Source organism: Myotis myotis, unplaced genomic scaffold, assembly GCF_014108235.1.
Source record: "Myotis myotis isolate mMyoMyo1 unplaced genomic scaffold, mMyoMyo1.p scaffold_m19_p_11, whole genome shotgun sequence".
Lineage (NCBI taxonomy): Eukaryota > Metazoa > Chordata > Mammalia > Chiroptera > Vespertilionidae > Myotis > Myotis myotis.
The window spans coordinates 40,912,170-40,935,143 of NW_023416315.1; the positions used below are offsets into that span (position 1 = coordinate 40,912,170).

The 22,974-nt window shown below is 38.1% G+C and overlaps 1 protein-coding gene across 1 annotated transcript in view; it reads right to left on the bottom strand.

Annotated features, from left to right (window-relative positions):
* Positions 1-1,185: 1,185 nt before the first annotated feature.
* The window catches only part of ZNF804B (zinc finger protein 804B), a 387,118-nt gene continuing 365,329 nt past the window's right edge, over positions 1,186-22,974 (bottom strand). Inside the window, exons 3-4 of the mRNA XM_036326998.1 lie at positions 12,043-12,173; positions 1,186-4,858 (exon numbers count right to left, since the gene is read on the bottom strand). Of these exons, the coding sequence (XP_036182891.1) occupies positions 1,186-4,858; positions 12,043-12,173 (3,804 nt within the window). The remainder of the gene's footprint in view (positions 4,859-12,042; positions 12,174-22,974) is intronic.

Consider the following 22,974-nt stretch of genomic DNA (forward strand, 5'->3'; position numbering starts at 1 on the left):
ACTCATTAGTCAACAGAGCCAAATATCAACAGTACTTCTTCAAAATAGACTCGCCAGGCCGAACACCGACTTCTGCACATGGGCCACGAAGTTTCAATCGCACTGTACGTGCGCGCCCACGTGGTATTTTGTGGAAGAGCCACACTCAAGGGGCCAAAGTGCCGCATGTGGCTTGTGAGCCACAGTTTGCCGAACCACGGATCTAGGACAATTGAATAAAACATACCAAATTCTTTTTAACATTTTTCCAGTAAATAACATGTAAAAATTCTGACATTTCCAAACCCTTACTTCTCCACTTATACATATATTGGCTGAACACAGTAACATTTCTGAGAAGAATAAAGAAAAGATAACATTTAGTCCCTTTAATGTTTAAAAGATTGGCCAATATATTCAAATGTTATTCTGAGTATATTTCATTTCACATTACCAAATACTAATGATAGTTGTTATATGTTTTCTCATACAAAAATTAAATATTACAAATTTTAGATATTGGGGATTCTTACAATTACAAAATTATCTTGACATAGATGTGTGTCAAATAGACAACATAATTTTTCACAGAAACACAATATTTATAAGTGTAATCTCTGTAAAGATGGTTTTTCATTGAAGAGTAGTTTTTACTATCAATTAATCAGATAATTTCTTGTCTTATTTCCTTTGAAAACATAATTATATTGATTGAAACAATTATATGGATAGAAAGTTTTAATAGTTAGCCATAAAATTATTTTTAATAATTCATTTTACTAGCCTTTTATTATCTGATGAATGAAACCAAATGCCCATTCATTCATTCACGCACTCAACCAACACCTAGATCATATGATATTTTGTTCCATTTGATTTTCTTTGTAATATTAATAACCTGCCTGAATATTTTCTGTTATCATTTTATAATATTATGTGAGAATTCATTCAAAGGGATCTTAGACACTTTTCCCTCTCTATTTCCATAAAATTGTTTTAAATGTGTCCTATTATTTTGCAAGTTAAAAGAAATTCTAAAAATGCTCCTATTTCATTATTGGCAATTCAGTTCATATTTATTGTTCACATTTTAAATTGGCAGCAATATTTAAATCTGATAATCATCAGATAGAACACTGTAAATGTATCATTTTGTAGGTAGTGACAATTTGTTTTATTTATCCCCAAGAGAGGCTTTCATACTTATTAGTTCAAGTGCGCTGACACATTTAAGGCCTCTTTCACTCCATTATACTGTTGCACCTGACTGGAGCAAGAATGATGGCAAAGATCTTGACCTTGAAACACTGGTTGAATTAAAGGATTCAGGTGGATGATAGAAGCTGTGGCTGGGTTTAAGTGAGGGCTAAACAAAGTGGGGATGAATGCTGCCGGGGGCAGGGGCTGAAGTGCTATGTGAGATGGGTGGAAGGGGGCAGCAGTGACTAAATGTAGGGGATGACCCGCCATGAAAGTGGGGTGTGCAGGGATGAGGGCTGGAGTCAGCGGAGGAAATGTAAATGGAGTAAAATGTGGCTGGGAAAGAGGGTGCAGGTGAGCTATAGGGAGGTGATTGCTCTGGGAGTGTAGAGAAGCTGAAACTGCAAAATGCTGCAGGAATGTGTGGTGGATGGTGGTGAAGGAAGTGTGCTGGTGAACTGGGACTGTCTGCACAGCTGAGGCCGGGGAGAAGGCAGCGGGCCCTGCCGCAGGCAAAACCCGGAGATGCTTCGATAGGAGCTGTTTCTGCATATGCTGCTGGGCTTGTAGCTGGAGGAGCTTATATTTATCTATTTCTTCAGGAGAAAATGTTACTGGCTGTTGAAGTAAAGGGGGAGAGAGAGATTTATGACACAATTCTAATTCCTCTGCTAATCTGTCATGCTTCTGCATAGCTCTGTCATAGTAAGGGTTCATATTCCCCTCTGCATGATCGGTGTGCGTGCTTACATTCTGCAAGTTTAGGTTTATTTGGTCCTCTTTGGTCTCTGTTGGATCAGCAACACCAACATATCTATTAGATGGAAAAGCACCAGGGAAATCATTTGGTACTGGATCACAGCTTTGAATAAAAGGCTGGACTTCACTTGCCAAAGGTTTGGGTTGTCCTTTTGTTGTTGGCTTGTTTTTCGTGTTCAGTGTCCGAGACTCCGCTGCTATGTGAACTATACCTTTGGAAAGATGGTTATCACAATCAGTGTCTACTAAAACAGTACCGTGATTTGTCTGTGAACTGTTGATTTTGCCTGTCTCAAGAGTTCTTTCCATTGCACTGCCTCTGTCATTTGTTCTTTTACTTGGGGTTCGTATTTTTTCAGACAAAGGCATTGCTGGTCCGTGACCGCCTGGTGGTGAAAATTGAATCGTGCATTGGATTTGTGAATGAGGCTCTGATTGATTTTTACAACTGTTTGCAGAGACCTCAACATTAGCTGCTTGCTCCTGACACCTCTTGGCTTGAACTCTTTCTAGAAGGCTTTTGGCTGTCACAGAGGTCTCCTCTCCTTCTGTGAGGTTTAACTCTGTGGTTTCTGAGAGGCGGCTGGAACAGTTCCTTCGAAGACAGCTCATTTTCCCAGAGTTATGCTGCATGGGTTGTACGTTTCCCAGATCACAAACGTGAGGGCTGTGCAAAGGCTGCTGACTTTTTTCACTTTTATTTAGGTGATCAATTCTCTCTCTGGAGTAAGGGCCCAACCGGCTGTGCTGAGGTCCCTGGCACTCAGATGGCCTCCCACTACTCCCAGCACAGAAAACCCGCGAGCTGGCATTGCCTTGGGTGACGCTCCTGGATTTGGGCCCTGAAAACTGTGGTTGGCTTTTGCACAGTTTAGATCTTTCCCTGCAGTGACCATATCTATGCTTTGAGTATTTTTCATATTTAAACGATTCCCACAACTTGCAGTTCTTGTCTTGCTGTGTTTCAGACTGCAGGCAGCCACTCTTTGCTCTCTCACCAGACGAGCAGAGGCAGCTGTGCTTCCGGCATTTCTCTTTGTGCCGCTTCACTGAGCTGCGGTCTCCTTTACAGAAGTAGAGCAATCGACCTCTGCCATGCCCTCTGGGCCTGTGACTTGAACAAGTACTTCTCGGGCTGGACGTGCTGCCAGGGGATGTTTCTGAAGGGCTGGGGCGTCTCTCTAGAGACACCTTTGGGGGACTTCTCTTGTAATTTTGGGTTCTACATCCGGGCACCTTGTTGGTCACACTGATGTGGTTACTATTCAAAATCACACTGAGGTCCTGCCCGTGGTCGCTGTGACCCCTTACTGTGCAAGGACTAGTTTTCCAGGTGAATTGATTTGCATCTTCAAATTCTGAATGAGGATCACAGGGAAGCCGTTTATGTTTTTTAGTCCTCGAGATGTAAGGAGTAAAAGACAGGCCCTCATTGGCGTCGTTTAGAACTACCCTTTGGCAGCTTTGCCAATGGGCCCTTAAAGGTTCCTTCAGTTCATTATCAGTATTATTATTGTTCCCTACACAATTCTTCAGAGAGAGATCAAGGTAAGCAGGCACTTCAGGGTTTTTCATTTCTAAATCACTGGCACTAAAATTGTGTTTACTCGTGTTTGGCTCAGAATCGCTGTATCCCACACGGTATTTTCTCTGGACCGTTTCCCAATCTGGATTAGCTGTCATCATCTTTGGTTTCAGAGGTTGACTATTATCGTCTTGGATCAATCTGTGTTGGTCTTTGATTAAACCTGAGACTCGGCTCTCTAGTTTAGTCTTCATTTCTAAGGGCTCCTTAATCAATTCTGTTTGTAAGTCCTCTGGCTCCTGGCCATCCTTTGTGTTCCGAGAAATCTTAAAATCAAAATATAATGGATTGCAGCCATAAGAGATACAGGGCTCTGTTTTTGTAAAGAGCAGCAGTTCTGTGGGCCATTGGAGAGTGGTGTGGCCATCCTTGCTCTGTACATGCAGGTAAGGCAATGGTTTGGACTTGGCGTCATGGGAACGTGCTTCTCTGAGGAGCCTTTGCACATTTTTGCTAACTCTTTCCGTTTCATCTACGGATTTTTCTCTCTTCTTTCTGGAGCTGGAATTCAGATGCATTGGACTCTTGTGCCCACTTGGCTCCAACGATGGAAACTCATCCAGACATTCAAATATCCTGGCATCACTGTGCTTGTAAACGTTTGGTGGGCTGGAGGAGGCATTTGCTTGGCATGCATGATTAATGCCGTTTTCTGAAAGGTTTTTTAATGTTTTTCTAGTTTCTTTTTCTCTACTGGAAGGAGGAAAGTCCACAGCTGAAAGATGAATGTTAGATTTAGAGAATGAAGCAGGAATGCCAATCGAGTCTTCTACTGTTTCAATGGGGTCACTTTTGTCTTGCAGGAGTTGAGAGCTTAAGGAGAAGCTATTGTGTGAAACACTTTCCAGATGGCTTGAGGAGCTCCTTCTATCTCCTTCCTTAGGGAGGTGTGTACTCGCGCTTGCAAAGCCGCAGCACTTGCATTGCTCCACAGTTCGTTTTGTTTTATAGACGGGGGACTTGTTACATTCGTGGGTTTCTTCTGTGTTCTCACTAAACACCGATGCTGAAGACTCTAATTTTACGTGTACCTTTTTGGAAAAAGAAAAGGATACTCCCGTCCGGTGATTTGCATTACTGAGATCTGAGGATGTTTGTGGGACCCGTTTCCCAAACAAATAAAGTCTGTCTGTCTGTAACTGGTGTCGGTTGGGCACGGGCACGGCAGGCCGCTGTTTATCAGCAATGCTCCGGGGGAGGTTCTTTCCTTTAAGGAGAAGGGCACTCTTCAGGCATGACACTTTCCTTCCGCTCTTAACGGGGAAAATTCCTTGTTGCAGTTGCTTTTCTATGGCTACCCTGGGGGCTTTGTATGCTGGTCCATTTCCAGAAACACTGTAAATACAATAAATATTAAAATGATTAAGATATTGGATTTGAAATCTTCTCCACGTGTGAACATTTCATAGTGTTTCAATGATGGCTTATGCTGCCATTTATGAATTCTGTCTGCTGTAATATAACCATTTCACTGCACTTGTAACTCAGAATATCTATGTTTCAAAGTGGCTATTTCTGAAGTGCATCCTGTAAGTGTATTCTTTGGAAATTGGCAAAAAACAGTAGCATGTGAATATCTCATGCTAGGGCCACACAAGAAAATAAAGTATTGCATTTATATTACAATCTATGCCCTCCAGAATGCATCACATTTTGGAATATAGACTTAATAGTCTTTCACAAAGAGTTTTCCAATCAGTGCTTTCAGATTAAATAAGACATTAAATAGAGCTGTCACTTCCAAAATGTATCTTTATTTTGTTTGTTTTTTTCTAAGTTCTAGCTTTTTGTAATTTTTGTTTCCTCAGTTTTAAAATTCCTTCATATTTGCTTTCTTTTGAAATGGGGTGGTTAGTTCTTTCATTATAACTTGTCACTATTTTGAGTAATTATAATAATGTATAAAAAAGTAATACATTTACAGGCCATCTCAATAGCTTCAATTATCTTGAAATCATTTCTTCTGCTTTTTACTCACCCAAATATTTTCTTTCTACCTTTTGTGCAAATATATACTGTATCTTTTAGATTTAAGCAGATTAATCATTTTGCTGAGCTTAATTAGTAATTCAACTAGAAAATGGGAAGTAGAAACATGTATATACTATTGTATTAGATTAAAATTATTTCTTTTTAATGTTTTACCTGTAAAACCTCTACCACAATACAAATCCCATCAATTATCTGATTGTTTGTTTGGGCAGCCTTTCTCCTTTCTTTTCCTTTTTCACATGCTTCAATGTGTGTGTGTTTGCTTTTTTTTCCTATTTTAGGATATTACTGCATTTCTATCCAGTCATTGGATGCTGAAGTATTCACTACTACAACAGCTGATACCTTTCCCACATGTAGTTAAATTCTAACGGAGAGGGGTGCTTTCTGAGCCCTTAGCCTGAGCAATTCCTTCCTACTGCCTTCACTTATGACTATTTGGTCAATCAGCATGGAACTCGAGGTTACATTTCTTTTGTCCACCAAATTTCATGTCTTTTGTTCCATTTTCTTTACATGTTTAATATTGCAGGGACATATTTAATCAGCCTCCCTTTATTCATTTCTGAAATGAATTAGCTTGAGCATTTGTATGATTTTATAATTTTTCATTATGCGTATTTTATTGTTTATTATATATGCTATATTTTTATTCTATTTATTACATATTATAAATCACATGTCTAAAACATTTTACCAGATCATGGTTACAGATTGATTTTTTGGGGGTTAGTTTTTGCTAGTACTTTTGGGCACTTTCAATTAATTTAATTCAGCTCAGACACTTCTCATATTTCTCTGATTATTCCATCTTCTCTGTTCTGATTTCTTATCTTAGAATTATATGTTAAATGTATTGGCACTCCTAAATAACTGTTTTAGATCTTATTATTTATCTCAGTATTCTAGTGTTTAGGTGTTGTTGTTTTTTCTAGTTCAGAAAGAATTTCTTGTGTCTTTTTTGTTTGTTTTTTAAATAGCATATGCTGCATTTCATTCATTCATTCATTCATTCATTCACTCATTTTTGTTAATCCTCGCCCAAGGATATTTTCCCATTGATTTTTTTTAGAGAGAGTGGAAGGGAGAAGAAGAAACAGAGAGAGAGAGAGAAACATCAATGTGAGAGAGACTTATTGACTGTTTGCTTCCCACACGTGCCCTGACCAGGACCTGGGACTGAGTCTGCAACAGACAAATGTTACCTTGACCAGAATTAAACCCAGGACCCTTCAGTCTGTGGACCAATGCTCCATCCACTGAATAAACAGGCCAGGGAAGAATTTCTTGTTTTTTGATTCCCATTTTATTGATTATTTTACAAGTTCAATTTGTTGTTTACCATGTCCATATGAATTTTAATTTCCAAACAAAAATTTTAGCAATCATCTGGTCTTTAATAATTTCAGACTGTCCTCTACATTTTGAAATTTTATAAAACTGCATTATTTTCCTTATTGTAACTTTTTTGTAATAAAAACTTTCCTTTTGTTCATCACATTAATCTCCTGTTTTGAATCTTTTTAAAAAATGTTCTGTAGAGAAGGTATTTACCCATCTTATTATAAGGAATGAAGAGGAACATTATAAGACACTAGAGACCCGGTGCACGAATTCCTGCATGGATGGGGTCCCTAGGCCTGGCCAGTGATCAGGGCCGATCAGGGCAGGGTTGATTGGGGCCTGCCAGCTGGGGGGAGAAACAGGGCACAGGAGGTTGGCCGGCCCCAAGGAGGGAGCTAGCCCTCAGTGCCCCTGGGAAAGGGGCCATGTCCACTACCACCCACACCCAGTTCCCCATCCCAGCCCAGGGCCCAAAGACCCCGGTGGGGTTGGGAGAAGAGGCGACAGTCACCGGGCTCGGTGCGGAAGGTACAGACTATGGGAGGTTGGCTGTGGGAGTGCACTGACCACCAGGGGGCAGCTCCTGCATTGAGCATCTGCCCCCTGGTGGTCAGTGCGCATCATAGCGACTGGTTGACCCGTCGTTCTGGTTGTTCAGTAGTAATGGTCGCTTATGCTTTTATATACATAGATATGGTCATTGAATATTTCTTTCAAAAATAAAGGGAAATAGGAAGCATAGAGGTTTATTATAGTTATTGGTATTTTAAAGTGCCTGCAGCCTTGGGATAGAAGGATGAGGTGCAAAAACATCTGCAGCACTGAATTTTGCCTAAGTACCAAAGCGATCTTTTTCCATATTTGTTGCCATACTTTGGATTAAGTAGGAGCTATATTTCTGCATTAAATTACCTTCTCCAGGAACTTCAGTCACTCTGATATTATCTGCACTAAACTTAGCAGAAATTATTACAAAAGCCTGGTGTATATATTATCATTCTACCTCTCCTGATTCCATTATGATGCAGATATTTTACTATTTTTATATTCTATATATTTTCCTTAATAATATTTTTGCTTATTATGCTGGTATTGTTTTGTGTATTTTCTTGCTTCAACTTATGTTAGTCTAAATGTTCTTTTTTATTGCAGTTTTATTTCACCATTTATCTTTCTAATGTGCAAGCTTCTTCCTTTTATATTCTTTTAAATATTTTTAAAGCTCTCTGTATTATACTTGGCTTTTGTTGTCCTTAATTTTTGTGTTCATTTTATCATCCAATGTACACTTCTCATTATATTTTTTCACAAGTTTTAACATTTTATCGTTTATCTTTTGTACCTCTTATTTTGTGCCTTAAACTTTTGATCTTATTGCTTTATAAGCTTTAATTTCTTTTATCTTAAATCCAATCAATTTTTATTCTTTTGGAAAATCCTAATTTTCTATCTTTGTGATGTTTTAAATTCTACTATTTTAATAGAAATTTATGGCCTTATAATATGATTGAAAGTTTAATTTTATAGTTATATCCATATATATGATTTCACTCCCTCCTCTAGATAGAACTTTCTTAAGTTTTTTTTACCTAATTATTTTTGTTTATAATAAAAATGTGACCATAGAGGTAGCCCTTTTAATTTTTATTAATGGACTGTCCATTCCAATAGTTCTCCAAAAATTTTAATTTGTGGCAACTCAACACATGTATAATTTTATTTTCTCTTGTGCAAAAAGTATACTTTCCAAATAGGAAATAAAACATATCAAAACAAGATGATTTCTTTACATGATATAATTTCCTAATGTTATACATTATTTATATAAGGAACTTCATAGTCTCAAAATCAGTGGCCCTATAATTTTTTTAAAATGTTTTTATTGATTTTTTTAAGAGCGAGAGAAACATCAATCAGTTGCTTCCTGTATGCACAGGATAAACCTGAAACCTGGGCATGTGCCCTGAGCAGGAAGTGAATCAGCAACCTTTCTGTGCATGGAACAACACTCAACCAACTGAGCCACACTGGCCAGTTTTTAAAATTTGGGAAAATATCCATATCAGGCTACACTATACTGAAACTTATACATATAGAAGTTTACACACACATTGAATCTTTCTGCATACAATAACTGGTCTTGTTGAGAAACCAAGTTGGATTGAACTACCCAAGAAATGGCCAAAGTTGACTGTCTTTTATAAGATCCATTAACAGTTTCTGCCATCATTTTAAAAATCAGTTTGATACAAAATATTCCTGCTACTATTAAACTCACCTCTCTTTTCCAGGGGGTCATGAAAGAATCGTTTGTTATCTGTATCATCCTACTCAGAAGCCCTCAATATGAATAAAGGACAAAAGCGTTGTCAAGGAAAGGGGTAAGTACAGATGACCCCTCCCCCAAATTGTATTTCTTACTTTCGCTTGTCAATTCAGCTGCCAAAATGAAAATATTTAATTATTCTACTAAGTGACTTCCCTTAGGTCATGAGGCTGTTTAGCAGAGAGAAAAATTATCTGGAGGTCAGATGGTGAGTAGTAAAAAAAAGAAAGAAAGAAAAGAAAAAAAGAAATACTTTTCTTAGTCCCAAATTCTGTAGCTGGAAAGCTGAAAACCTACTGTTTTCCTAACTAATATGAACAGGCGGGGATCTAGGCCTGCCTACTCTATAGAGGTTGTGTTTAGGTTTGTATTTGTTCAGTTAATAAGATTTCCAAAGGGACAGCTAACCACAATAGGGTGGATTTTTAATTTATTTATTTTTAATTCAGAAGACAAAGGGTAGCTCTGCTAACTTAGAACTCTTAAACAAAAGCATCATCGCCATCACCACCATCATTATCAAGGCTCCTCTGATCCTTTGTCTATTTCTTCCAAAAGAAAATATGGAATGGATGAGTAGAAATGTAGGTGTGACAACTTTCATAATAAAAAAAGGAATCAAAATTATGTTTATTGAAGCGACTTGGATTTCTGTTGTGTGTGTAGTTAGCATTGTCCTTTTTTAATAATCTGACTTATTGCCTCTCATAATCAATCACCCATTAATTAACATCTAACCTAGTTTCTTTTTTCTTGCAAGATATTTTAATAACCATTAGATGTTCCCTTCTAAGTTCTGTTTTGACAAGGACTGTCTAATATTTTATTTATAATGGGATCAAATAACATTTTAAGATCCTTCTTGCATTTTAAAGTACAAAGGTAGATACCAAATGTGTGCCCTAGTTTTGACCTCATAGCATGCATTTTGTTTTAACCTCACCTCTGGATACATACGTTTGCAACCTATATTTTTCCTTCATAGCAAATTTCTCACTTACTTTTAACATGACTATGTTTTTATATATTTTACATAACTTAAATTAACCTCAGATAATTCATGTATAAATACATGAATATATGCAAGCTGAGTACTGTGTTTTTACTCATAATTAATCCTAAAAATAAATATTTTTATAATCAAATTTGAGGCCTAATATTTTATGGTACTGTAGGGTGTCCCAAAAATGTAAACACACACCTTAAATAATTATAAAGGTAGTGTTTATTAAAATGCATTTTATTTTGAAAATTGAACTACCAGCTGCTAGTGTATACATTGTTGGGGGACACTCTGTATAACTGAGTCATTCACTCCCAAGTTTATTGTATATTGCTTTTCTTTTTTTAATTGAATTTATTGGGATGACATTGGTTAATAAAATTATATAGATTTAAAGTGTACAATTCTATAATACATTGTATTGTCTCCTTCCATCACCATTTATACTCCCTTAACCCTTGTCTGCCTCCCCCACCTCCCTTCCTCTATGGTAATCACCATACTGTTGTCTGTGTCTATGAGTTTATGTTTTTGTTTGGGTTTGTTTTGTTTTGCTTAATCCCTTCACCTTTTTCACCCAGACCCCAAACCCTTCTTCCCTGACAGCTGTCAGTTTTCTGTCTATGATTATGTTTCTCTTTTGTTCATTTGTTTATTTAGTTCAATAGATTCTATATATAAGTGAAATAATATGGTATTTGTTTTTCTTTGACCAGTTTATTTCACTTAGTATATATATGACTTTTCACTTGTACAAAAGAGGTTTCAATTCTGGCACAAAGCTATGAATTTCACAATTCACTAGGTTGCTGTCAACTACATTAATTAGCTACATTGGTGTTCTATATTATGATTTATATGCACACTAGAGGCCTGGTGCATGAAATTCGTGCACGGGTAGGGTCGCTAGGCCTGGCTGGCAATTAGGGCTGATCTGCAGGGTGACCAGCGGGGTGATCGGGGGGCCCCTGCTGGCACCCGCCTTGGCCAGCCTGGTGCTGCCTGCTTGCTGGCCCCACCTCCCTGTTGCCACTGCTGGTCACCTCCCTCTGCGGGGCGACTGGCGGGGTGATTGGGGGTCCCCGCTGGCACCCACCTTGGCTGGCCTGGGGCCTGTGGGCTGGGGGCAGCTCCTGCATTGAGTGTCTGCCCCCTGGTGGCAGTGCATGTCATAGTGATGGGTTGTTCCACTGGTCATTCTGTTGTTCCGTCTATTTACATATTAGGGTTTTATTATATAGGATAAATTAAAATCTGCAAAGTTTATAGTGTTTCAGGTAACAATCTTGTTACTTTGAAACATTCAGCAGTTCCAAGCTTAGGTAAAACTTCTATTTTTCAACTGTGAGAATGTGTTAGCATCCTTGTTATAATTACAAATTTAAATGGTTAATTTAACTGCATTAGTTATCTTACTTGTCCAGATAATGATAGCATCATTTATTCTAGATTCAGGTATTTACAGGGAAATGTACAGAAGCTTTATTTTCTCACCAAAATGATGCATTGTTATTTATAAGTTTAAAAATTTTTATTACAAAACTTAATTAATAAAAAGCTATATAGGTCCCTTTAAGTCAACTGGATATAATAGATGCTAGTATTTTAGAAACATTCTTGGATCATTTCATTAAAGAGCACATTAAATTAATACTATTAGTAAGGAAAAATAATCAGATGTCAAAGTAATTAATTTATAAACATTTAACTGTTAGGAACATTTGCCCTCAGGCACATCTTTGGATTAATTATAATTTGTTTATGTTGTTACAGTGAACCAGGTAAATTTATCACTGAAATTTCCCCAGAGGTTGAAGAGAATTTTGAACAATCTGAGCCACCTCTAATTCTTACCATTCAGACTGTTGCCTTAACTCAGCCAGCTGATGAAGTCGTTTAAGTGCTTTTTCTTGTTTCTTCTCATCTTTCCATGACTTAGAAGCTACATTTCGTGCAAATTCCCGTTGCTTTAATTCTTTCAGTCTCTGTGGACAAAGAAGAAAAACAGAAAGGATGCTATAAATAAGTAATATATTCTCTTCCTTCCACAACACTCCTTATTAAATGTTGTCCTGTGTGCAGAGGTGATTTTCTGGATGGGGAGAGTAACAGTACCTTCTCCCTGGGTGCTGTTCTCTGCTCCAAGACAAATTTAGTTGTCAGCTGGGTTATTTATCAAAGCTTGTCACAGAAGTGTGCTGCAAACCTGTACCCAGTCCTTGCTAGGACTATTCTACCTACATAACTGAAATAATGTGTATGCCTGTGAAAAATATAAATGGGAAAAATGTGCACTATATGAATGGGTATGAAGGGAGAGGAGATTATGGGACACTACCCACTGCTCCCAGACCTCTCACTTGTAAAAGGTACTCTTATTCATAAAAATTGATGCTATTAGCCATGGCCAGGTGTCTTAGTTGGTTAGAGCATCATCCCATTCACCAAAAGGTGGTGGGTTCGATTCCTGATCAAGGCACACACCTAGGGGGCTGATTTGATCCTATCAGGTTGCATACAGGAGGCAACAGGTTGATGTTTTTCTCTCACATTGATGTTTCTCTTTCTCCCTTCCTCTCTCACTAAAAAATCAATAAAAACATATCCTTGAGTGAGAATTTAGAAAAGAAGAATATTTTTAAAAATTGATGCTATTAAATAACTTGGATGAAATTAGTTTGTTTTAGTGAAGCGAGTGTTATTGTGGAAGATTTAGTTCAAAGCTCTGAAGCCAATTCTCAACTCATTTTTGTTTCCTGATGGAGGTAGTTAATATTTATTCAATGCAGACTTTTCTATATTGTATTCAGGAGAACAAAAATAGTATTGGGGATTTAAACTCAGGATAGAGGGTAGGCCTTGCTTGATTTAAATTAACCTACCACTTCTCTTAATTAATCTTTTCTCTAAAAACAATCAGCTTACATTCAAATTGTATCAGACTCATTACCTGTTTGGATTTCTACTTCAGAATCTGCCAGTAAGCACACCTAATGATATTGAACAAACTGAGAAACAATCACAATCAAATGAGTATCTTGAAGTTTGGGGCTTACTTCTGAATTGAGAGTATATATGAAGATTAGCCTCTTCGATTCCGTACAAAGTGACTTTAAACTGCCTGAAATCTGTATCCTTTTAATTTGTTTCCATTTCCCAAATCAGCTATAAAAGATGTTTCCCAGGAATAGCAAAAGGCACAGAGCTATCAAGTGAGGCAATAACTCTCTGGTAGACTACTTCCCTCCCACAGAGCCAGGGCCAAGGCCTTTAATGATCATTAGTGTCGCTCTTGAAAGAGAACATGCTCATGGGAGATGGTGGCCAGATAAACTGCTTCTAGGCTAAGTATCTGAAGAAGGAGGCAGGCCAGTCTTCCAAAGAGAGAATTCTGAGGACAAAAAAACAAAAGTTTCACAGAACTAGAGGCAGCTACAGGGAGAACAGCGGAGTTAATCAGAATTCAATTTTTGGCAAACATTTCAGAACCTTCTAAAACATAGAAAATTTCAAGAATAAAATTATGGTCCTTATATTATGAGAAAAAAAGATCAGTTGTTCTTTGGAGTTGATAAACAGAGAGGCCAAGCCTGAAAGGATAACCTTGGTCAGAAGGCAGAGGGGCTTACAAAATCTCCGTTTCTACTTAGCTTCCTACTCACACTTCCTTAGCTTCTAAGTGTAATAATCTAGTTCTTGGAGTGAAGGCTTATTTTATGAGCAATGACCTTTTGGGGAAATTTTCTACACAGTTTATAAGCCCATATAAAGTGCAATTCAACTGTATCAAAGAGAGATGTCTATTTTGGTAAAAGGAGAGGGATTTTTTTTTTAACTCTCAGTTACTACTGAATATAAAATACTTTACATTATGTTACTTTAAAAATATTTGTTATTAATAGCCTAGGAGAGGAAATTAATTAATTTACTCACAACATTGACTCATTGGAGTCTTGTTTGAAACTCCCAGATATACCTTTTTCTTTCATTAGCCTCCTAGAATCCAGGACTGCACTTCTCTCTCTGAGTTATAGACGTGTTTGAGATTTCTGTCTCATTCATTCAACAACAAATACTGTTATTTCCTACTATGTAATGAGGATATAGCAATTTAAATACCAATGTTATTCCCTTTAAGGGAGACACACAAGTGAAACAGATACTTACATAAGATAACACTGACTTTCTCTTTTTTAAAAAAATATTTTTATTGATTTCAGAGAGGAAGGGAGAGGGAGAGAGAGATAGAAACATCAAGGATGAGAGAGAATCATTGATCGGCTGCTTCCTGCATGCCCCCTATGGGGCATTGAGCCTGCAGCCCAGTCATGTGCCCTTGACCGGAATCAAACCCAGAACCCTTCAGTCCACAGGCCAACGCTCTATCCACTGAGCCAAACCGGCTAGGGCAGCACTTACTTTCTTAATATCAGTAGGCATGAACACCTGATATTTTGAAGCATATAAGGAAAGTTAAGATAGATTAGGGGGTGGGGGTGAATATTTGTTGTGTTGAGGAAGTCAGCAAAGTTAAAAAACTTTTAAGAATTACACAGAGGTAAAGGGGGAGGATGGGAGATACCTATAATATTATTAACAATTTAAAAAATGTAATGCGGGGAAAACAAGAATTACACAGAAAACTGGAAGACGATATTTTGTTTAAAGACATCTAGCCATAGACTTGGCTTAGGCAATGCTGAGTACTCAAGACTGCAAAGAGAAAAAAATAAAAAACAAGCAAACAGAGACCTACATATAGACCCCATTAAGTTTTCAGCATACTAATTAGTAGTGCATGAGTATAAGGAAACTATGCAGACCAAGAAAAAACCAGATGAGAGAATTAAGAGCAAGAGTGACTAGCATTCATATATGGTCAGGAATAGTGCCATTTCTCACCAATAAAATGGAAAAAACTCATGGGACATGGAGTATAGACTTTAGGGAGTGTCTCTTTCACTAGAGAATAATTAATCATAGATTGAGCACTACTTTGGATTTGTCTAACAAATCATAAAATCAAGACATAAATCTGATTCTAAGTAGCCTAGCTGTGTATCAGAACCAAATCCAATAATACAAAAACAGTCAGCAAAAACAAGAAAAAATTAATGACATCTAATATCCAATTAGATTATCAAGCATGCAAAACACCAAGAAAACAGCCCAAAATAAGAAAAATAATCAACCAACAAAGACTAATGCAGAACTGATGCAGATGCTAGAATAGGCAGAAAAGTGAATTGAAGCAATCACAACCATCTCCCATATGTTCGAACAGTAGACAAAAGATGGTGACCTATTGAAGAATCATGTAACTAAAGTACTTGAAGAAACGGGAGGGGATTTTGCAACAAAACCTCAACAAACCCCAAGCACAGAAAACTACATCCAAAGCTTATTTTGAGTCACATTTTTCAAGATCAGGAAAAAAATTGAAAAATTTAAAAACATTCAGAAAGAAATGACATATTTCTGTAGAGAAAAATAAATAGTAAGATGGAAGAATAATTCTCACTAGAAATAATACAAGTGAGAATACAGTAAAGCAACATCTTTAATTTTCTAAAAAAAAAAAAAGATATATACATTAAAGACTTGTCAAAAAAAATTATACCCAGTGAAAATATCTTTTAAAAATGTGAAACAAATATGTAAGACACGAAAAGCTGAAAGAATTCAACACCCATATGGTAAGAAACATTAAAGAATAGTATTGGGCAAAAAGAAAATAATACCAAATAGGCATATCTATATATATAAAAGCCTAAGCCACCGAATGACCAAACAACCTGTCAACCGGAGGACCGGTCGCTATGACATGCACTGACCACCAAGGGGCAGATGCTCAATGCAGGAGCTGTCCCCTGGTGGTCACTGTGTTCCCACAGTAGAAGAGCCACTCAGCTGACTAAACTGTCCTGGGGGCCCACCAGCCTGGGGGGCAGCCACTCACTCCCTCAGTAGTCCTGCAGGTCCAATCTCCAGAGAACTGGCCGGGCACTGATGAACTGGAGCTGTCAGCATGATCCCAACAGCGCCATTGGGCTCCTGGAAGTTGGCCTTGGGCTGCTTCCCCTCCCTAGACACTCAGCAAGGAATATATGATATAAAAGCAGCTGCCAGGTGGCTCCCAACAACTGTTGCAAAGTCAGTGGGATGGATCTGGATTCTGGGCTGGCAAGGGCATCCCATCACCCACCCAAGTGCTGATTGCATTCTGGCCACCCCCCATACCCCTTAGGACAGGAACCAGATGCAGGGCTCATGGCTGGCCAGTACCGCTGCGGCAGCACGAGCCTCTCCCAATTGGACTGATTGGGCATGAGCCTGTGGCTGGAGCAGCAGGGTCAGGATGAGTGGGAGTGGCAGACAAGAGCAGCAGGCAGCATTGGACTGCAGGTTTTGGCCCGATCCCCGCAGGCCACTCCTAGGGACCCCACCTGTGCACAAATTCGTGCACAAATTCATGCTCCAGGCCTCTAGTATGCCTATGATAACCATTATAATAATAAAGCACAGTGTTTAGCCAATAGAACAGCAAAGCAGAAAAAAGGAAAGCATTAAGTTTACTCAATCCAAAAGGAGGCAGAAAAAAGTAAAAAGGAAGGTAAAATATATGGGACAAATTAAAAAATGTATAGCAAGATAGGACCTAAAATCTACACATATCACTAATAAAATTAAATGTAAGTGGTCTAAACACTGGGATTTAAAGATAGAGAGTGTCAGATTGGAATAAAAAAGCAAGTACCACCTATATGCTGATTACAAAACAAACTTTAAAATAAAGACACAATTGATGAAAAGAAAAAGATAAAAGATCACAAACACTGCACTTCTTAAAAAGCTTACACCAGGTGATCATGCCTATTATAAAAGACCCTTCCAAAGTTGATTTGTGTAATGAAAGGAGGATTTTTTGACTCTGGACAGATAAGGACAACCTCTAAGAATCCAGAGGTCAAATTTTGACAACTTTATATTTTAGCTTGGGTTTTCTCAATTTTCTTCTTCTGATCTAATAAAAATACATTTATTTAAGTAATGGCATATACTATTATTATCAATAATCTTACTCAGTTTAAAAAAAAAGATAAACCAGCTCCAAAAAATAAAAGTTCTTCGAGGGTATATAGATCAGCTCTTATTGAGAACAATGCAAAACAAATATATTTCAAAAAATTGCTTCCTCATACGAAGAATATAGGGAGCGCAATAACCAGTTGGTTATCAGTAGGGACTCAGGGTGAACAGAGCAGAGGAGTGACGGAACATCACTGGGCGTGGGAGGAAAAAGAGAGAGAGAGTGGGACCTAACAACGGGGGTTTAAAACAAACTGTCTGGTTTTCAGAAGTGTTTGGGAGAAAGACAACACAGTGTATATTTTAAGAGCGGGATTCTAAAATCCCTCAGACATGAATTTGCATCTTGTCTCTGTCACTCACTAGATTTGAGACTGAGAAAGGTACTCAATCTTCTCCAACTTTAGTTTGCACATTTGTAATTTTGCACACTATCTCCATTTACCTTGTAGAGTTCTTGGAATTATTTGAGCTGGGAAAGGTAAAACACTGAGCATAGCACCTGACTTACAGCAAATACTCAGTGAGTATGAACTGTTGCAGTTTAAAGGTAAGAAACAGTCAGATTTTATGGAATTTGGGGAAGCAGGATGAATAGGCGTTCTCTCTATTTTTTTTTTTTTTTTTATCCTCACCAGAGGATTTTTTTTCCCCATTGATTTTTTTAGAAAGAATGGAAGGCAGATAGGAGAGTGGGGAGAGAGACAGAGAGAGACATTGATGTGGGAGAGACACGTTGATTTGGTACACCTGGACCAGGCCAGGGATCAAACCTTCAACCCAGGTATCTGCCCTTGACCAAGAATCAAACCCAGACCCTTTGGTGCCCAGGCCAATGTTCTACCATTGAGCCACCCAGGCTAGAGCTAGAAGCTCTTTTTAACTGGCAATGGGGAGCCATTAAGATCATGTGATTCATATTCTTATTGAAAATAGGGTTTGAGTGGTTTTCATCTGGATAGTTTCCAAAGCTGGTAGGTGTAGTATTTTCTAAAGGAGAAGAAAAAGGGAGCATGTTGGGTACCTGCCTCAACCTTGTCTGGAATAACTTATTCTGTTTAATTGAACCACTTATAATTTCTGTAAGTTTAAGGACATATGTCACTACTGAAGAAGAGTATAATTTTGGGGTTAAAGTATGATTTGTTACCAGACTTGTCTTTGATAAATCTTATTTGAAGTTTGTCCTTGGGTATTAATTCTATGCAAAATTGATCTCAATCAGAAAGGAGAGTAAAAGAGTAGACCTCTAGTATTTCCTTGAGGGAAATGGGGACTCTAGGTCATGTCTTTGTACTTTTTGAATGTATTTAAAAGAGAAATGGCAGAACAGATGGTTTCCTGATCCTGAAGATAGGCTACTGTGGTCTGTGCCAAGATCAAAGGCAATGCAATAAAGGGCTGATGCCGGGGTCAAGATAAAGAAAATAAAGCAGTCCTCACATATCTTCTCCAGCTTTCACAATGAGTTTTATCCTCTCTCAGCAATAAATGAAAGAGGCTTATAGAGATATATTTGCTAAAATACACTGATGGAATGTAATTTTCTTCTCAGGTTCATTTTAAAAGCACAAACTAAGTAATTTTTATTTCCCTACCTGCCAACCAGAATGCTGTCACTTGCATTGCAAGTGGAATTCAGCTGTGAATAAATAAATGAAGAGGCAAATTGAGCAGGTCAGCGAGTCTCTATGTGTTCAGAATAACAGTGCTCATATTATTGCTTACCAGCCAGCACATGCATGTGAGCATCTGCCCACTCCAGTAATCACTCTCCGTTAAGTTCAGTGAAGCAGAACACACATGTGAAGTGAATTTACTCATGCCTAGCTACTTGTTCTCTCAAACAGAATAACTCCTCCCATCTTGCACTTTCATCCATAGAGCCCAGAGTATTTTTTGCAGGCATTAATGTTGTTCATAGCAGAGCAAAACCCCAATGCACCAAGTCAAAATGATTAACCTTGTTTTAAAAATGAAGAAACAAATAAATAGGAGATTACATGACTTGATCTACACCAAAGGAAAGAGAAAGAAAATATCTGTGAGTTGGAAATAGAATCTATAATAATAAAAGCATAATATGCTAATTAAACCAGACGTCCTTCTGGACAACCTTCCGGATGAAGCCGGGGCTGCAAGGGAAGCTTGGTTCCCGGGTGCCAGAGGGAAGCCCAGGTCCAGGGTGCCAGAGGGAAGCTGGTGCCAGCAGATGGGGAAGGAAGGCCTACTCTTGCACAAATTTTGTGCATCGGGCATCTAGTGTCTAATATTTATAAGAGTAAGGCAAAGTGAGAAAAATGTATGTAAAATTCTAGACATTTATTAGTTTCAGTTTATGCAATTGAAAGTCTATCCAGTTTCATATATTGTTCATTGTTTGGAAATGTCTTTATCAAAATGATTTGGAGCTAAAGTCTATAGTAGCTTAGAAAGCCATGTTATATCAGGTAAAATAATAGCTGGTACTAGATCAAAATCAGTATCTCTAGTGACTACTCTTGTGAAATGATTAACAGCATTACAATGGAAGTCCTTGGTGAAGAGTAAATGGGAATCACTGTTCAGACTGAGTAAGAAGAAGACAAAGGGCTTCTAATCATTACCCATCTCCACGTTCACGTGATAAGAATGCATCTTCCACATTAGAACGATAGTAATTCACATGAAGTGTCTGCAGAGCATGTTCAGGCCTGGAGAAGTCCGGCTTTTCTGGATTGACTAATGAAAATTCATTAATTAAAGATTATGACTTGAGTAAATATTTGATAGACTAATAGTTTGTTACTAAGGCCTCAGAAAAATCAATTTCATCTAATCTATACCACGAAGAATAACTTCAATGTGAGAAGCATAAGAACAATTCTAGGCCAGAAAACCTGGACACTTTTCCTCATGAAACAGGATTTCAAAATTATCACAACTTCCTTAGAGAAAAAGTGGAGTGTTAGAATCTGTAACATGCATTCTTTATAGTCCGGCACACTTAAACTAATTACTAAAATTATATGGCACACCAAAAAATATATTGTACTGCTTTTGCCGAACTGATTTAAAAAACAGGTATAATTTTCATTCATTCACACAGAATGACTAGTGTTGGTTTGGCTGTTGTCATTGTTTAATTTGACAACCTAAGGGAAAAGAGGTCCGTGCCCCTGACTAAATAGTCAGGTATTGCATGTTTTAAAATTTTTTGGGGTACACCAGTTGGAAATCACCGGCCCAGTAACTACATTACTTACAGTTTATCTTTAAAAAGTGTTATTCATACAAAAATTGTCAAATACATTTTGTAAATCTTCATCTTTTAGATATACTTCAAGAGGTAGAGTTAGAAGAGACCTGTTAAGGATATTTTTCTCTATGGGTTTCATTTCTATCTCTAGCGCTCCCCCCGAGACACATGTGGACGAGACCAAGCCCTTAAGGAATCTTTTAGTAATTCATTTTTAAAGATCAAGAGAATTACTCAGTCCTTATGGGAAAGTTTTAGGAAATAAGTGTTTTTGCACCAAACCCGAAGAGTCTAAAAGGTTTACCTCAAGAGAATTCAGTGGAGAGGCCCTGCTCTCCCAGAAGATTCTGTGGTTGCTGTCAGGATGCTGTTGTTGCTTGGCAGGTTATTATCCACTCTGCAGCATTCTGTCCCAGTGGTTTGGTTCCTGCATGGTCACCTTCTCCCCAGTCAGTTCATAAGGAAAGCAACTTAATGTGCCCAGACCCATCCATCCAGCTATTTTTTTTTTAAGCAATTTCTTGTATTGCTCCATTTTGTACAACCTAACATTATATTGATTTTCAAAAGCTCTTTCAATGCCTACTTCCTCCTCCCCACTCTTTTCATACCCTACTTTAGGGTCAGCAATCCTTCAACAGGTTGTGTGGAAATAGAGCTGTCTTTGTGAAAAATGATTGCAACAGAAGCAGGATGAGAAATAAGAAATTAATGAAATTAGACTGGTGTAAAATTGAATTTTGGATCCTATTACTCTTACACAACAAACATAGATGATATTTTAAAGTCTAAGGTGTCAGTTAGCAATGAGTTGAGCAATGTGTGTCAGAAACTTGGCTGCAGAGATAAATCAAATAGGTTTATTTTACTCTTAACCAAAAATCTATATTCGAGCTTACCTCAGTACTTGTACCTGCTCCAGGAAGTCTACTGCCCAATCTTTTTTTTACCTTTCAGTTTCTTCCAACTTAAACATGCGGGTTTATCCCCCTGGTTGCAATATACCTGAGAGGTCTCAGGTCTCGGGACTGCATTCCAAGTAGGAAGAAAGAAGAGCTAAGGGCAAAAGGTGACTGTTTGTGTGTGTGTGTGTCTTAAAGACAACAGCTTTTTGGAAGCTGCATCAAGTAATCTTCACTCGCATACCATTTGCTAGAGGGATGTCACATACTATTGACATGTGAGGGTGGAAGGGAAATTGAGTAGGTAACCAGCAGCGTCTGCCCTACTAATGTTGCTACATGTTGCCAAAAGGGATGACTGTCATTAGTGTTCAACCACGTTTACTGCTTCTTTCCCCTCTCCAAGCTCTGTCATTGGCTGCAAAGCAGGATACAGAGAAGTTTCTAGATCATTTTACTCTGCATTCTCATAAAGGCCCTATTTAAAAATGAGTAATTTTTTCGAAAAGATTTGGAATTGAGTTTCTATTTAGGTACAATGTTAGATGTTAGCAGACTGAAAGCTAAGACCCATGAGTCAAATCTAGCCCTCAGCCTGTTTTTAGAAATAAAGTGTTATTGGAACACCATGACAAGATAGGAATTTCTGCTATGTTCTAAATTAAATTATAGCAGGGCCAGAGAGTAAGAGAAAGACACAGAAAGGTTAGCCACAGTTGATTCTGTGGACCAGATCTGACAAAGACTGCTTACATTCTTGTATATCTGTTGGTAGTATTAATTTTCAGGTGGCCACTTTCAAGATTATAAAAAAGAGAGAATAGCCAGGTGGCACATAGCTAATCCACAGGGGCGGACACTTCCTTGCTGACTGCACCTACCAGCCCACAGCTGCCAATCTGATGCATAAAAATGCTCCACCACTCCAGGACCAAGGACATGCTGTCTTTTGACTTAGCTATGCAGCTGATGGTTCTGACGTCATGTCCAGGACCTGGTATTTCTTACTAACACTGGCCTAATAAATCCTTGCTTTTTTTGTTTGTTTACATTTTGAATTTACCTTTATTGTTGAAAAGGGTACAGATGTCCATCTTTGTACCCCTTTGATCCCTTCTAGCCCACACTTGCCCCACGCCCTAGGCCTTCACCACACTATTGTCTGTCTCCATGGGTTATGCATACATATATACAACTGCTTTGGTTAATCTCTTCCACCCAACCCCCCACCTTCCCTCTGAGATTTGACAACCATTCCATGCTTCTATGTCTCTGGATCAATTTTGTTCATCAGTTTGTTTTGTTCTTTAGATGCCACAGATGAGTGAGATCATGTGATAATGTCTTTCTCTGGCTGGCTTATTTCGCTTAGCATAATACTCTCCAGGTTCCTCCATGCTGTCTCAAATGGTAAGAGATCTTTCTTTTTTACAGCTGCATAATATTTCATGGTGTAAATGTACCCTACAACTGGACCAACAACATACACCATACACAAGAATAAATCCTTACTTTTAAAAAGACTTTCACCTGTGAAAATTAATTTTTTGTTGTTGT